At 34.5% G+C, this 18,598-nt stretch overlaps 1 protein-coding gene across 43 annotated transcripts in view; it reads right to left on the minus strand.

Annotated features, from left to right (window-relative positions):
- Positions 1-18,598, minus strand: part of RIMS2 (regulating synaptic membrane exocytosis 2) — a 601,125-nt gene that overhangs the window by 464,263 nt on the left and 118,264 nt on the right. For 30 of the 43 annotated variants that reach the window (XM_053208502.1, XM_027064049.2, XM_027064046.2 and 27 more), the window contains 2 exons: positions 17,704-17,914; positions 1,363-1,374 (listed from right to left, as the gene is read on the minus strand). In XM_053208502.1, coding sequence (XP_053064477.1) covers positions 1,363-1,374; positions 17,704-17,914 — 223 coding nt within the window. The remainder of the gene's footprint in view (positions 1-1,362; positions 1,375-17,703; positions 17,915-18,598) is intronic. The other 13 variants (XM_053208500.1, XM_053208494.1, XM_053208509.1 and 10 more) reach the window with 1 other exon arrangement.

Raw genomic sequence — 18,598 nt, forward strand, 5'->3', positions numbered from 1 at the left:
AATTGCCTGAATTGTACTCCTTGAGGGTCAGCTGATAAACTTGGCTTGTAGAAAACTGGCAGGTTCTCTAGGGAGCTTGCCCTGGATCGAATATGGTGCCCAGTCTGGGACATGTCTACAGTGATTGACTCTAAGTCCTCAAAACTGCCTCAAAAGTTTAGTAGAATTCCTATAGGTATTTAAAAAAAAATTAAAAAAGGATAGTGACAGAGTCACAGTGTCTTTTCTGCTCAAACAATTCATTCTTTGGGCACCTGGATGGCTCAGTCGGTTGAGCGGCCGACTTCAGCTCAGGTCATGATCTCGCGGTCCATGAGTTCGAGCCCCGTGTCGGGCTCTGTGCTGACAGCTCAGAGCCTGGAGCCTGTTTCAGATTCTGTGTCTCCCTCTCTCTCTGCCCCTCCCCCACTCAGTCTCTGTGTGTGTCTCTCTCGCTGTCAAAAATAAACATTAAAAAAATTTTTTTAGAGAATTCATTCTGAACCCACATCAATATCTGCCAACACCTACGTTATCCCAACCAAGTAACTGAAAACTAAAAAGAATAAAAATTCTCCAACCACAAAAAAGAAGAGATCAGCCAAAGGATTTCTCTTTAGGTTTCATGCTAATTTAAATTTGGAAAACTTGAAAAGACCTCAAGTTTTAGTCTGACTCATCAAAGGAATCAGAAAGGAAAGTTTTTATCTGTGCTTTGCAGGAAGTCAACATCTCCAGAGCAGATCCAAATCCAAACCCAAATCAGACTTCTGCAGACATTAGCAGATTATTCAAATCTTACCTGTGGTCAAATTCTATATATCTGAGAATTTTTTAATTACAATTATATCTAATAATCAACATGAGCATACAACATAGACATTTTACCAATCTCTAAAACATATTGTTAAGAAAAATAAAAATATATTAAATACTCAAATCAAGTATAAACATGTACTTCAGAAAATCCATGTTTGATGCTATTGAGACTCATTATTACAAAGATTAAATCTTTATACTAACTCAGAAGTTTCTGTTAAAAACTCTGACCAATACAATGAGTTTAGAGAAACATAAGAAGATTAAAGGAATTCTTATCACAATGAAAAATGCTGGGATATCTCCTTTAAAAAGGTACAAAACGCTAAAGAGGCAAGCTTTTTTAAGAATCAAATAATCAAAGTTTCATCTATAATATAATGAAATATGTTTTTCAGTAAAATCAGATAGCATGCTTAAAATATATTAATGTATAGCAGTTATCATGCACAATGGCTGTAACAAAACACTTAGAAGCATACAAATTAAATACAGCTATAGAATTAAAACTAGCAATAATAGCAACAAGAAAAAAATAATATTAGACAGAAAAAAGACTCTAACCACTTTGTCCTCCTGGTGTGAATATCCACGAAAGCAAGTTAGAAAAGACAGAAAGACAAAACAAAAAAAAAAATAATAATTAATTCCATTCTTAAAACAAGCAAGAGTTTTTAAGAGTTTGTTAGTGAAATAAAAATTCTGAGAAAGTCTAAATTGCATTTTGTGAAATATAAACATTTTAAAAGGAAAATTTTTTCCACATATTTCAAGCAAGAGCACGCCATATACTAGAATTTATAAAGATACATAAACACAATAATTTGTGTAAAAGCAATTAAAAAAACAAACATCAGAAAAACGGGGATGTTCTTTCCAGAAATAAAATCCCAATTTAACACTCAATTAACACAAAGAGAGAAATTGAGAAATCTTAAGGCAAATAGCTTTTAAGTACAAAGACAATAAAACAGAGCATCACTGTTTATCTTTAATTTCATCATATACTATCAAAAGTAGACAAAATTCTATATGAATTATGCATATTGCTTCCAAAAGTTATTTATGTCCCATTAATTTAGAAGCTTTCCAAGCTTTATTAACTACAAGGAAAAAAATTAATTAGAAAAACCATTAAAGGTAACATGTTATGGATTACAATTGGCAATTTTGGGTCATAGATTCCCACTATAAATGTGGAAAAGAAAACGATGAGATGCATGATTTGGCCAAGGGGAACGTACTTAGATATTCTGAAGTTAAAAATTGTTGCATTTCTCTTTACTAAAACATAAAGAAATGATAACTGGCAAGGTGATAATGTAATGATAATGATCTGATATGTTATAAGAACTTATATAAATTTTAAAAATTCTATATACATTACAAAGTAAAATCATGTATTTTGAGGGATCATTGCTCTCTGAAAGATAAGTGGCAATAATAGTCGTGACTAAGAGCAAGGACTTTGCAATCAGACAGACCTATCTTAAAATTCCACCTTTTCTTAAAATAACATTTAAAGGGGTGCCTGGGTGGCTCAGTCCATTAAGCATCCGACTCTTGGTTTTGGCTCAGGTCATGATCTCATGGTTTGTGAGTTCGATCCCCACATCAGGCTTTGCACTGACAGTGAGAGTCTGCTTGGGATTCTCTGTCTCCCTCTCTGCCCCTCCCATGCTTGCTCTGTGTCTCAAAATAAATAAATAAACTTAAAATTTTTTAAAAATAAATAAAATAACATTTAAATAACTTTTAAAAAATGTTTTAATGTTTATTTTTTGACAGATAGAGTGTGAGTGGGGGAGGGAAGACAGAAAGGGAGACACAGAATCTGAAGCAGGCTTCAGGCTCTGAGCTGTCAGCACAGAGCCTGATGCAGGGCTTGAACTCACAAACCACAAGATCATGACCTGAGCCGAAGTCAGACACTTAACCAACTGAACCACACAGATTCCAGAACATTTTTAAATAACAATTTTCTTAAGTTAAGCCTGTGTCTGCAAAACAGGGAATTAATATTTACTTTATAGGGTTTTCTGAAATAAAATAATATGAAAAGCTCTCCATCCAGTGCCTGGCATGTAGTTCTATATCTGATATTCTAAACTATGAAACATAGGATACTGCATAGAAGGGACAGGACTGCATCCTTTACATTACTGTGTTCTTGACTGTTTCACCTGTTACAAATGTTAAAACTAAAGATCATATAAAAGCTATTGTACACAGTCCAGGACTTCTATTGCTAATAATTTAGACCAACAAAAATCATTTATGGACCACTCATTATATATGTATCAGGCACTACACTAGATTTCTGAGATGTAATAAGACATCTAAGATGTAAATTAAGTAAGACAGTTCCTCCCAAAGAACTAAATGTAGTAAGAGAAGAAAAATCATTGCATAACAGAGAGACTTATGAAAGCAAGAAAACAACAAAACACTATAGAAACACCAATGATTGAGGAGATAACAGGACTTCAAGAAAAAGGATTAAGACAAAGTTTCTGAGATGTAAGCAGATCTTTAAAGAATAAAGAAGAGAATGTCAAGCAAGACCAGTAAGGGAGACTATTTTATGCAACAAAATGAAAAATGCAAAAAGCACAAAAGCACAAACAAGCCTGGCATATTTGGAATAAAAGTATTTGAAAATGCCTAGATTACAACTGATATGTCTGAACTAAAGCCTCACATTAACATATTAACATATATTAACATTTGCCTGAAACTGAGAAGCATAACACTTAAACAAAATAATGCACATTGCACAAATAAAAAAAGAAAATGAAGCCATAGCTAATGAATTGGCTAATAGTTAATCCCTCTGAACAGATAAAATAAGTTAAATTTTAGCTATTACAGACACAGGAAAAACTTCACTATAATACATATGTGAAATATTATTGCCATCGTATCTTTATTATCTTTCAACAGGAATAAAAAATAAGCAAAAAACCTATCATATGATTTATAAATGAGAGGCACAATATTATTAGCTACTATTTACCGAGCCTTCAACTATGCTGTGAAGTGCACGCTGTTGGAAGGGGACAAGTCCAGAAGCTGGGAGAACAATTAGGAAGATGTTGAAATATTTGGGGCAAGAAGCACATATGAGAGCAGTATGAACTACAGTCATAGTCAGAGAAATGGAGAGAAGTGGGCTGATTTAGGAGATACTGAGAAGTAAGGCTCTTAACACCGGACTGAGGAAGAGGAAGAAGTAGAGGTCTAGGTCCACCATAAGGGATACACTAACCCAGCACACAAATCTGATGATCTCATTGAATAAAAAAACACAAAATAAGTGCTTCACAAATATTGACTCGTTTTATCCTCACAGTCGCCTAGTGAGATAAGCACTATTGTTATTTCTATTTACAAATGGAGAGATGGAGGCAGAGATTAAGCATCTTGTACCAGGTCACAGAGCTAGTAAGTGACAAAGCTGGGATTCAAACTTCTCACGTCAGAACTTGTGCTGAAGCCACGACACCATGCTGCCACTCTAATGCCAGCGTCCTCTGTTGGCTTTACATATCTTTCCTGTAATTTCATTGCTAACTACATTATTTTAGGTCATAATCATTACAGTTGGAGTACATCCAAAAGCATTTATTAAAAGTTTCAGAGTACAAATACATATATATTTAAAAATTATTTTAAAAAGCTATTAAAAATGTATTTTATTTTCTAAAATAAATTTTAAGTTTATTTATTTATTTTGAGGGAGAGAGACAGCATGCATGTGTACACGTGAGCGGGAGAGGGGTAGAGAGAAAGGGAAAGAGAGAGAATCCCAAGCGGGCTCTGCACTGTCAATGCAGACACATGGGGCTCGAACTCACAAACCCGAACTTACGAACCGGGAGATCATGAGCTTAAATCAAGAGTCAGAAGCTTAACCAACTGAGCCAGCCAGGCACCCCTAAAATAATTTTATACTGACCATTTTTCCTTATGATCAACTCTCCCTATGACCATCCTTACTATCTTATCGCTTCTGCTAATAACCAACCACATTGCCTCTCCTGAAGATCAATGTAAGTGTTAATCTACCTTCTCATTCTCACTTATATCATTGTTTTTGTTGTTCCCTTTCCTGTCTGATACGTGCTCCTGATAGTCATAGCACTAAATATGGCAACTGCATCTGCCAATGACTATTCTTTGTATATTTGTACAACTTTGTATTATTAGTCCCCCAGTCACCTAGTAAACTAATGTCAGCTCCCCTTAGACTCCTTCTCTTAAATATTTAGTCTTTCCCCTTCTGCTTTCTTCCATTGCCAAAAAGGTAGATTCCCCTCTATATCAATGCTGTATACTCTACATAGTTAAACTACCATCACTTGTCTCTCTCTTCTTGCCTACCTTATATAACCAATCTTAAACCACCTCTCGCACCACTACAATATTACTCCATCTTCTCTGTCAAGCCTACTCCCTTCTTCTAAGAGTTGCAACAATTACATACTGCCTATACAGTTTACCTTTTTATTTATTCATTCACAGGTTTAGACTGCCATCTTCAAAACACATTATCACAGTGCTGAGCTGCAGCAAGGAGCCGCATCAAAAGACAATGCCTATCTCTGAACACTTTTCCAAAGAAGACATCCAGGTGGCCGACAGACACATGAAAAGATGCTCAACATCACTCATCGTCAGAGAAATACAAATCAAAACCACAACGAGATACCACCTCACACCAGTCAGAGTGGCTAAAATTAACAACTCGGGCGATGACAGCTGTTGGCGAGGATGCAGAGAAAGAGGAACCATTTTGCACTGCTGGTGAGAATGCAGACTGGTGCAGCCACTCTGGAAAACGTATGGAGGTCCCTCAAACAATTACAAATAGAACTACCCTATGACCCAGCAATTGCACTACTAGGCATTTATCCAAAGGATACAGGTGTGCTGTTTCGAAGGGGCACACGCACCCCAATGTTTACAGCAGCACTACCGACAATAGGCAAAGTATGGAAAGAGCCTAAATGTCCATCAACGGATGAATGGATAAAGAATGAAACTTGAATGCAGTTTCTAATGGCATAAAGCGCCCTCTCCCTATGATTCGTACCCTGCCTAACTCGAGACACATGCTTCACTCCATTCTGTATGCCCCAGCCAGACCACACTACTTGCATTTCTCTTAAATTATTACTGCCGTTAATCTCTTATGTTTTTGCTTCCCCTGCCACTTTAATCTGAAACATATATGTGTGTGTGTATATATTGTACATACACAATGGAGAATTACTCGGCAATCAAAAAGAATGGAATCTTGCCATTTGCAACAACGTGGGTGGAACTAGAGGGTATTATGCTGAGCAAAATTAGTCAGAGAAAGACAAATATATAACTTCACCCATATGTGGAATTTAAGATACAAGACAGATGAACATAAGGGAAGGGAAGCAAAAATAATATAAAAACAGGGAGGGGGACAAAACATAAAAGACTCTTAAATATCTAGAATAAACTGAGGGTTGCTAGAGGGGCTGTGGGTGGGTGGATGGGCTAAGTGGGTAAGAGGCATTAAGGAGGACACTCTCTGGGATGAACACTGGGTGTTATATGTAGGGGATGAATCACCAGATTCTACTCCTGAAATCATTATTGCACTATATGCTAACTAACTTGGATGTAAATTCTAAAAAATAAATAAGTAATTAAAAAGAGAAAAAGACAATACGTCTCTCAAAATGACATGCCCATGATGAGTACACCAGATTTCTTTCTTCCATTCATTCACTCAACAGGTATTTATACTGACCTATTATATGCCGAGTACATGGAAACCTACAGTAAACAGGAGGACGTAGAGAAATACAGTCACTTAAACATAAAATGTTAAAAGTACTAGATTAGCAGTCTTTGGAATCCACTGAGGCACAAAAGAGTGAGTGATTAACTCGCATGAGTTGCCCAAAGAAAGCATCATGGGGAGATGATGCTTAAATCCAGAAAAAGAAAAAAAAAGAAGAAGACGTGTTCATCAGGTGGGGAGGGGTTATTTATGGGTAGGAGCAGGGTCCAGGGGAAAACAGAGCTGTGTTTCAGATTAAAGTGGCAGGGTAAGCAAAACCGTAAGAGATAAACGACAGTAATAATTTAAGAGAAATGCAAGGAGTGTGGTCCGGCTGGGGCATACAGGATGGAGTGAAGCATGTGTCTCGAGTTAGGCAGGGTACGAATCACAGGGAAAGGGCGCTTTATGCCATTAGAAACTCCATTCAAACAATGAGTCATCATTAACTAGTTATTAAGCAGGAGGTAAAACAATCAGATCACCATTTTACAAATATCACAGTAGGGACGTGGGAGGGATGTGTGTGAGGAATCTGGACTGGAGGAGAGAGACCATTTAGGAGACTAACATTAGTCCAGGTGAAGAAGGTGAAAGCCTAAAAAGGACAGCAGTTATTGGCTCTTGTAGATAAGAGAGGAAAAAATCAAATCCAAATATTTGTGGGGGGAAGAACAGCAATGGACAAAAACCTGAGAGTACACCTGGTTTTCTGGTCTAGGTGACAGAACAACAGATAGTGGCATCATTCAAAAAAGCTGAAATTTATAGAAGGAATAGATCTGGGGTTGTTTTGGTGATAGGAAAATACATACTCTGTTTTGACCTAAGTGAGACTTAGTGGTATTCTAATATATTTATTGAAAGGAAGTTAAAAAGACAAGACTTCAAAAGAAGAATCTTATGTCCTTTTTTTTTTTTTCAAATGGGCCATCAATTTATTTATTTAGATACCTAGAAAACTACATATATTAATGTATACAATTTGATGACTTTAAACATATGCATACATCCATGAAACCATCACCACAATCCAGGTAACAGACATATCTGTCACCTCCAAAAGTTTCTTTGTGTCCCCTTATGGCCTTTCTTTTTATGGATCAGAATTATTTTTAACTTAAAAAAACAACACTTTTGTTTCAGACACGAGTTTGTTTATTTCTGTGCCTATGTTTGAAGTCAAACATTTTGGGGGGAATGTTTGAAAAAGAATTGGGTGAGATTTATTGAGTATTTCATTTAAAAAGGGTAGAGGAATTCATAACTATGTCTAACCCTCCTCTCACATATTGTCTGCATTACATGTCCTTTGCACTCCCCTACCTAGTATCTATTTAACTATGTGGCAGTTTCGGTGACATCCTAAATTCCCTTATCTAGTAAACTAACATAAAGTCTACTATTATGATTAGAATTCATGGCAAATGCTATTATTATTCTTCCCCAAACAAGCTAAGTAAAATCTATTTAACCTAGTGCTCATCTTACCTACGGATAAGGAGCTAACTTCATCTATTGATGAGGATATTAGGTACTGAGCAGGATTCTTCCCACCAAGTGGTCAGGAGCAAGTAGACAGCAAATAAATAGCAAAGCTTTCAAATGCACATATGCCATTAACCAAGCATACACTGCACCTGCTATATATCAGTAGTCTGCATACATTTTTTTCTTTTTTCTAAAATAAATTTCTGAAACCATGTACTCCTCACACATTTTTAAGATAACATTTAAATTTGAAGTTTAAATAGCTGGAAAGGATACATTTCCAGATATGCTGTGTATTGTAGGTACACTTCAATAATATTTTTATCAAATCTTGGGACTGCGGATTTACCTCATTCAATATAGGGGAAATGTCTGCCATATAACCTATTTGGCAAAACCAGGCCATGCTGAGAAACTATCAGACGAATCTGACTTTCTCTCAGAGTCTGACTTCATTTTTAAATTCAAATAAATGTGCCACTATGGGTCACCATGACACTCATCTCACATCAAAATTATAAAAGAGAAATGAGGCACCAGAGTCTTGCCAGAAGTCTGCTGCCTGAATGAAACATGGTGCTGCCCCTTTCTATATTTCTTACAAAACCTCTCACTGCTTTACCCTCATGGACAGTACATTCTAGAATTGTCACTTTGTTTGGAACCCCAGAAATTTTCACATCCTGAGGCAATACATTATCCACATTAGATTGGGTTAAGAAGCATGCTTTTCTTTGAAGAGTATAAGGGCAATCAATTGTAAAAGGGAGTCGGAAAGAAAATTTCAAAAAACAAATGTTCTCGAGTGGATCAATTTTAAGAGAAAAAAAAAGAAAGAATACATATGGAAATTTTTGCCCTTTAAGTAATTCACATTCATCTACTCTCCAGAAAGCCTTCCTTCCTTCCACAGCAGGGGTACACGACCTCACTTTCAAGCCCACTGCCACATACCTCAAGAGTATAAAATGCCTATGGAATCATCCAGAGGCTCCTGAAGAGAAACAATCCCAAACAGATAACTACAATAGTATTTGTAAGCTTCCTTGCTCTTCTCGGTAATATTACCCACACTGAATCATGCTATACAGGTGACAGAAATGGGGGCTGAGCCAGATGAAAACTATATAAAGATGCCATATGAAGAGGGAGTGAGTTCGTGTAAACTTTGGTGAAAATGTTTTCGTTTGTGTTCAATTTGCAACATTGTTTTGCCTCCTTCCACGATGCTCATATGTATGAGGAAGTGTAAATATCCTAAGATTCTGCAAGTTAGATTTTTTTCTCGCAGTCCCTATTTTATCCTATACCATTAAGGGAGGTTGACATCAATGAGGGGAAATAATTCTTCTTTTTAAATTCTACAACCATTTTTTAACAATATTCACACATATTCTAGGTTAATGAGCTCAGAGGCTTGAAGTTCAGGATCTACCGAATACGGCAGCTTGTTTAAGGGTGGTCCTACAAATTGTATTATTCTAATAAGTTATACCTATTTCTCAAATGCTTATGAACACAGTTACTAAAATTTAAGTGGTGCCCTCAACACTCCCATGTCATACAAATGTGGGATGGGGAGAGAAACCAAAGTGTACTAGATATAGCAACATATAACAACTAATGAAAGCTTCTCAATTCCCTTTTTAAAATTATTTAAGTAGTAAGTATATTTGGCTAAATGAATGTACTTCTAAGTACTTCAAGCATTACATGAGTTACCTAGTATTAATTTTAAAATTATAAAATGTCAAACCCAGAAAACATCTTAGAAATCACAGATGATTTCATTTTACAGATTTTTTTTATTTTATTTTTTTAATTTTTTTAATGTTTATTTATTTTTGAGACTGAGAGAGACAGAGCACGAACGGGGGAGGGTCAGAGAGAAAGGAAGACACAGAATCTGAAACAGGCTCCAGGCTCTAAGCTGTCAGCACAGAGCCCGAGGCGGGGTTTGAACTCACCGACCGCGAGATCATGACCTGAGCCGAAGTCAGACACTTAACCGACTGAGCCACCCAGGCGCCCCTCATTTTACAGATTTTAAAACAGAAGCACTAAGACGTGAAGTGAAGACATGTCACACAGTCACACAACACCTGGGCAGAAACAAAACTTGGTTCTTTCATTATCTCAACTTATGCCATCCTCTCCCGGGAGAATGTCAATTTTTTCTTGATATACTGGTAGGTAGCAATTCTATGAAGTCTAAAAGAAAACTCATATATCATACACTTGCCTTGGGTGTATGGGAACTGATTACATATTATACTAGTACATTAGTCAAAGACTTGCAGGTAATCACAGTGACTTAATTTTTTTAATTTAATTTATTTTAAGTAATCTCTATACCCAGTGTGGGGCTCGAATTCATGACCCCAAGATGGAGAATCACATGTTCTTCTGACTGAGCCAGCCAGGCACCCCATGACTTGAAATTTCTAAAAAATAAAAAACTACCTGAAGGATTGCAAAAATACTCGAATTACCATTTATCTCTCAGTGAACAATTTAAAAATTAATCATTAAAATTTTTTTGCATGTAAGTGATACTTAATGACTTGGTTATGCAGTAGAAATGTCTATATTATTTCACTCTTAGCATGTGATATCTTGAACGCATGTATATCAATATATTTTAAGGGATTTGCTTCAGGATTACTTTCTTTTATAACCATTCTAAAGTTATAATTCATTCTGTTTCAAAACTAATATAATTTCTAGTGAAAAAAATCACATCTATTACACTTGTAAATTAATACAATCTTGAAAAATGTATATTCTTTACTTTTTCAAAATTAGATTACTTTTAAGCACATGGTAATCTATTTTTCCCACCAAAAGGCAAAAGAAAGAAAAAAGTTAATGTTGCTATGCTTTGAAGCTTAAAATAATCCTCATTATATATAACCTTTATTGTCCGTCTTATTAGAATCACCATTCTATGATTACAAAATAATTTCTTCCTTATAAAGTCATTATTTTTCAATCTGAACTAAATATATAGCTTTAATTTACTAAGGGGGATCATCTTAAAAGGAAATAAATGAAATCAATATTTCATAAATCTTATTGTATTGGTATTTCCATATGTCCTGCACTGAGTTTATTCTCGCTGAATCATAAGTGTATCTCAAAAGAGTTAATTAATTGTTAAGGATGGCTCCACATGAAAGAGCCTCAAAATTAAAACAAAAGGTTATTTTATCTTGTTCTCATAGGAGATTACTAAAATAATTTTAAAATAGCTTTAAAATTAAATTTTAAGCTATGAAATATTTGTATTCTCATTATTCTACTCCATAAAAATAGTCTGAGCAAATTTTGCTGAGCTTAATCCTTTGGGGCTATGATAAATCAAAAAGTGTATTTAGCACCTATTGAGAGCAAAAGCCTCCTTCTATTACATAAGGCAGCGGAGCATACATAGGATGATCCAATGTGAAAAGAGAAAAACTGAACTCAGTACTTTTTTCATTTAGAATATAGACAACCTTTATACATATCATACAAAGGAATGCTTCCTCAAGTAGATTATGAATGAAAATGCAGAAAACCAATAAAAGAAACCCAAAGATATCCTTCTTAAGCTAAAATCTAGATTATTTTTACTTACGTTTCATTCTCCTAACACATCCCTCAGATATAAGAAAAAAATATGAGAAAAGTAGGGAATACTGCCTTGGGTTCCTTCCCTCTCCCATAAACCATCCACCAAGCTAATCCACAACATGCAGAGATTTAAAAAAAAATTTTTTTTAATGTTTATTTATTTTTTTAGAGAGAGAGAGAGACAGAGAGACAGAGTGTGAGCAGGGGAGGGGCAGAGAGACAGGGAGACACAGAATCCAAAGCAGGCTCCAGGCTCTGAGTTGTCAGCACAGAGCCCAAAACGGGGCTTGAACCCACGACCTGCAAGCTCATGACCTGGGCCAAAGTTGGCTGCTTGTTAAAACCAACTGAGCCACGCAGGCACCCCTACAACATGCAGAGTTTCATAGTTCTACAATAAAACAGACTTCCAAGGGGCATTCCAATTTTTCACTTAATTTATTTTACTTAATTTTACTTAATTTATTGACTAAAACTTTGTTCAGCATAAAGTGACCATACGTTAGAAACCAGAATATATAATTTCAAGCAAACTATAGTCAGATGTCATTACAGACTTCTACTTGTGGCCTAACTGGGGTAACAAGAACTAGATTTCTCCACCTGCCTTGGCAAACAAAATATAACACAAGAAAAATATATAAAAGAATGGTTTTCAAGATACTGGACATCAGGCAAAGAAGTCCAGAGATAGCTAAAATATGGGAAACAAACAAAACAAGCTCTACAATTGCCCCAGTTTTAGTGCTTTGAAAGACTTTCCAGACAGCAGAGCAGTACAGAGGAGCTCAAGTTCAGCTTGGCAAACATCCTCAGCAGAAGAGAAAAAACCGACAATCTGAAGAGACCAACATGGCTGCATTTCAGTGGCCAACTTACCAGAGAAGAAAAAGATGCACAGAGAGAGAACTCCAATAACTGCAGAACAATCCCTTCAAGTATTCAGCTTAGCAATGATGAGTAAGCATGAATGTGAGAAAATACCCAGGAGAGGGGGAAAAAATCACCTGAAGAGTTAGAGCGAACAGTGGATGTGTCCACCAACAAGATTGGAAAATCTCTTAATTCATATGTAATAAGCATATACAAAATTAGCTAAAGTACTCAGGAAAGCCTTGACTCAGTAGAAGAACATAATTAGTACTAAACTGAGCACTTCTCCAGATCAACCTAATATTTATAAAAGCAAGATGCAGAGGTATTAACTTGTTTCCATGTAATTAATTGCACCTCTGAACAAAGCTCAAGGAGAGTTATGAAAATTCAAAAATATCCCAACCCAACAAGTAAAATTTACAGTGCTTGGCACCCAACATGAGATACAGGCATATAAAAAATCAGGAAAATGCATAGCACAATGAGAATGATCAATCAAAACACCCAAAAACTGACAGAGATGTTCAAATTAACAGAAGAGAACATCAAAACAGTTATTACAGAGCATGTATTCTACATGTTCAAAACTTAAATAGATCATAGAAGATTGTTTTTAATAGAAGATATTTTTTAAAAGCCCAAAACTGAAATACTGGACATAAAGACAATGTCTGAGATGAAAAAATATATTGAATGGTATTAACAGCAGCTATGACATTGCCAAAAAAAAAAAAAAAAATGTGTAAACTCAAAAGCACACCAAGAAAACACACATAAAATGAAAAGCAAAGATAAAGCTAAAAATGGGGTTGATGAAAAAAACTTAAGTGAGCTGTGGAACAATGTCATGCAGCCTAATGTACAGGTAATGAGAGTTACTGAAAGAAAAGAGAGAAAGAAAAGTCCAATAAAAATATTTGAAGAAATAATGGCCAAAATTTTCCAAAACCCTAGGAAAACTATAAACTCAGAGATCCAAAAAGCTCAAAAAAGCTCCAAACACAAGAAACATGAATAAAAATACACAAACAGTATAATTAAGTTGCACATAAGCAGTGATAAAAAGAATTACCTTAAAAACAATCAGACAAAAAGGACATATTACATACAGAAAAACAAAAATGAGAATAGTATCAAACTTCTAATTTGAAATAGTGAAACATCTTTAAAATACTGAAAGAAAATAACTGTCAACCCAGAATTTTATACCTAGAAAAAAATCTTAAAAAAAAAAAAAAAAAAAAAAGCAAGAGCACCTGAGTGGCTCAGTCAGTTAAGCGCCCCCAACTCTTGATTTCAGCTCAGGTCATGATCTCATGGTGGTGAGATCAAGCCCCATGGTGGGCTCCTTGCTGAGCATGAAGTCTGCTTGAGATTCTCTCCCTCCCTCTTCCTCTGCCCCTACCCTGTTTGCATGCTCTCTCTCCCCCTCAATAAATAAAAATAAATAAATAAAAATAAAAAGCAAAATTTTCAGCATAAAAAGTTGAAAGTATTCAACATCAGCAGACACACACTACAAGAAATATTGAAGGAAATATTTCAGACAGATAACATATGATAGCATATAGAAATACAGATCTATAAAAAGAAATGAATAGTACCAGAAATGATAATGACAACAGAAAGTATACAATATTTCTTTTTATTATTTAAAACTCCTTAAAAGATAAACTTTTTAAATAAAAAAGAATAATAGTATTGTGGGGTTTATAAAATAAGTAAAATATATGACACCATAACATAAAGTCCAAAAGAGTAGAAATGCTAATACACTATTGGAAGGTTCTTGTACTATACTATACACAAAATGATATAATATCAGTTAAGACTGACAATGATAATTTAAAGATGTATGCTTCAAATCCTGAACTGAGTAATAAAATGACAAAACAAAGAACCAACAAAGCTATAAAACAGAGTCGACAAAATTAACGAGCCAATGAAGGACATAACCTGAATCCTAAAAAGTGCTTGACTAATTCAAAGAAAGCCAAAAAACAAAAACAAACAAAAGTCAGATGGTACAAGCAGAAAAAAAGCGAAATGATACATTCAAACAAACCATACCAAAAATTACATTAAATATAAATTATCTAAACACCCCAATTAAAAGGCAGAGATGGTCATGTTGGCTAAGAAAGCAAGGCTCAATTATATGCCTATAAGAAGAATACTTTAAATATGAAGACACAAATTATTCTAAAGTAAAGGAAGAGAAAAACATAAACCATGTGAATACTACCTAATAGAAAGCTCTATTAAAATTAGACAAAGTGGACTTCAGAGCAAAGAACGTTACCAGGGATAAAGAAAGTCATTTCATGATTACAAAGGGGACAATTAGTTAATAGGACATAATAATCCTAAATGTTTATGCATTTGAAAACAGAACCTAATAAAATACATAAAACAAAAACAAAAATACATAGAACTACAAAAGGAATGGAAACCAATTTGACAATAAATTTCATAATAAAAAAAAGGAACTGCAAGAGGAAACAGATTAATCCAAGTACAGTTGTATATTTCAATATCCTCCCTTAATAATTTATCAAATAAATAAGCAAAAGATCAAAAAGGATATACTAAACTTTAACAACTCTATTAACCAACTTGACTTAAAGGACATTTAAAAACACTCCATCAAAAAATAAAAGTACATACATTTACCAAAATAAACCATATTCTGGCCATAAAATAGTATCAATACATTTCAAAGAATTCAAGGCACTCAAAGTATGTCTAGGACCACAACAGAATTAAATTAAAAGTAATTACCATACTTCAGAGCAAAGAATGTTACCAGGGATAAAGAAACTCATACAGATCTCTGGAAACTCCCTAGTATTTGGAAAAGAAATAACATACTTCTGATTTATTCATGGCTCTAAAAAGAAAGGGAAAACTTGAAAGTATTTTTAACAGAATGAAAATGAAAAGACAACATATCAGAATTTTGGGGATGTCAACAAAGTAGTACTTGGGGGAAACTGACAGCACATAATGCCTATATTAGAAAAGAAGAGACATCTCAAAGCAAAGACCTCAGCTGCCACCTAAGAAACCAGAAAAAGAGAAAATTAAACCCAAAGTCAGCAGAAATGATAAAGACCAAAGATGAAATCACCAATAGAGACAACTAATGAAACAAAAAACTAGTTCTTTGAGACGATCATTAAAATTGATAAATTTCTAGCCAAACTAAGCAGGAAAAAAGAGAGAAAATATAAATTACCAGGAGCAGAAATTAAAAAGGTAGCATCACTACATATTCTACAAATATTAAAGAATAATAATAGAATACTGTGAACAGATTTATGTCAATATATGTGACAATTTATAAGGATCTGGAGAAATTCTTTGAAAAACACCAAAGCTCGTTCAAAAAAAAAAAATAAGTAAATAACTTGAATAAACCTATATCTACCAAAGAAATTGACACTGTACTTAACCCTCCCCCCCCAAGAAAATAATAAAACAGCATGCCCAGATGTCTTCACTGGTAAAATCTACAAAATATTAAAGGATAAGAGTATCAATCCTACAGAAACTTTTCGAAAACACTCAAGAAGAGGAAATACTTCCCAATGCATTTTATCAGGATAGCATTACTGCGATATCAAAATCAAAGAAACATATTACAAGAAAAGAAAACTACAGACACTAACACTCATGAACATAGAAGCAAACATTGTAAACAAAACTTTATCAAATCAAACCCATCATTACATAAAAGGGACAACCCATCATAAGCAAACGGGATTCGTCCCAGGAATATAGTTGGTTTAGCATTTCAAAATCAACCAATGTAGTTCCCCACATTAACAAGCAAAGAAGAAATATGATTAATCTCAATAGATGGAGTCACATTTGGCAATTTCCACCATCTATTCCTGATGTGAAAACAAACAAATAAACCAAAATAAAAAACAAAAAAACACCACCTCTCAGCAAATTAGGAGTAGATAGGCATCTATGAAAAGCTGGCAGCTAATATAATACTTAATAATGAAGGACTGAATGCTTCCTCCCTAAGAATAAGAACAAAACAGGGATACGTGCTGTCACTACTTTGATTCAGAACTGCACTGGAGTTTGTAGCCAATGTAACTAGTCAAGGTAAAGAACAATAATCAGGTAAACCAGGAGGAAACATTAGGGGGGAGAAAACAGAAAATGATTAATTCTGGGCAAAACAAAACAATGAGAAACAGGAAACAATGAGAAAATGGAGACATGAAATTACACAGGGGAACAAATCCCCATAACTATGTGTGAGTAATGTATGTACAAACATTAGCTCCCTATTTTAAAACTACCTAAGAACTGTGTGATAAAATACTAGTAAGGATACAAATGTAAATTGTAAAGAACTTAGCAAGGAAAATATTTTATAATACTGTTTTTGCTTATTTCAAAAAGCATTCTTTGGGTAGCATTAGATATTCCCTAAAGTGGATGGATAAACTAAAAAAATCTAGGATGAGTCTAAAACATCTCCTTATTATTTCCTCTTTAAATTCCATAATCTAATGTTTATTTCATTAATGTCAAAACAAAAATAAAGGGTAATGTAGCTTCAAAAGCTACAAAATTGTAAAACACAGACTCTCAAAGCTGAAAAGAGCCTCTTTCAAAAGGAGAGAAAACAGGGGTCAAAGGAAGAGTAGGTCTACAAAGTTTATAAAATTATGTGTAATAATGGAAAAAGCAGTGTCACTGCTCTAACATTAATCAATTGTGTGACACGAAGAATGACCTTTGGTCTCCCTGGATCTGAGTTTTCTGCACCCGTAAAATAAAGGAGTTAGACCAACTGATCTATAAGTTATTTTCATCATCCTTGAAAGTCTAAGATCCTATGATTCCAAACAAAACCATTAGCTAAAGGCCATAAACAATGAGACAAGTATCTTTTTAACTGAAAGGAAAGATTAAAAATTTCTTTTATCGAAAATGAAGACACTAGAAGTTTTTTTAATTCACTGGTTAACCTGAATATTAATTTCAATTGTCTGTTTCATTGTATTCACAATTAGCTTAACAATATTATAAGCTCAACTATAACAGAATTACATGTGGTTTTCATTCTGTACCTTGTTTGAACGTAATGACACTCGACCTCCACAACGAGCACAGAACTTTGTTTGGCAATACGAACAGTTATGGCCACATCCATCAGCAAATTTAGTTTTGTGGCAGATACCACAGGTTGGGGCGTCACCCTTCTGTTCTTGCTGCTGTTGTGATTCTTCGCCCATCTTCTTCACCTGCTCCTTGTACATTTCAAACTGCTGATGAAGTTTTCTGCAGGAAAAACGAATAAGAAACATTTGGTTTCCTGATGGGCTCACAAAAAATAGTAATTCCTGCAATCGATATACAATCTTATATCCAAGAAACTCATAAAATGAGAATAAAGAATAAAAAGTTTATTTTCTGATTATAGAATAACATCTTACGTGGCAAATCACAAGAGTGTTGCAACTAGTTCTGCTCTCTGATATACATGTTAATTTAAGAGCCAACTGATACATGCTAATAGAGATCTCTCTTTGAGTTATAACTGCAAAATTTCTATCTGCCATTTGCAATATATTTTCAATCATATGCCCTAAAATATTTAAAATCATATTTTTCAACAGTTTAGCTTTAGAAATAGACTGAGCTAATTTGACTTACACAGTACAGGCAGAACCTATGAACTTCAAATCATTGAGACAACTCTCAATTAGAGTGATCTCAAGAATCCAAACAGAGGGGAAAACACTGGATGAGTGCTCTCACTAATTGTTTAAATCTGTTCAACAGTCTGGACATTAGTTGGCTATAAAAACACTGAAATATTAGGAGTCTAGCAAATAAAAGGCCAATTTTTACCTTAAAAACAAAATAAGAAAAAAGATACCTAGAAAAAGGTATTATTTACTCATTAAAAATAAACAGGGATAAAACTTTTTACTTCCATTATTGTCAGAAAAGAAAAAAAAA

The sequence above is a fragment of the Acinonyx jubatus genome, chromosome F2 (genome assembly GCF_027475565.1).
Source record: "Acinonyx jubatus isolate Ajub_Pintada_27869175 chromosome F2, VMU_Ajub_asm_v1.0, whole genome shotgun sequence".
NCBI lineage: Eukaryota > Metazoa > Chordata > Mammalia > Carnivora > Felidae > Acinonyx > Acinonyx jubatus.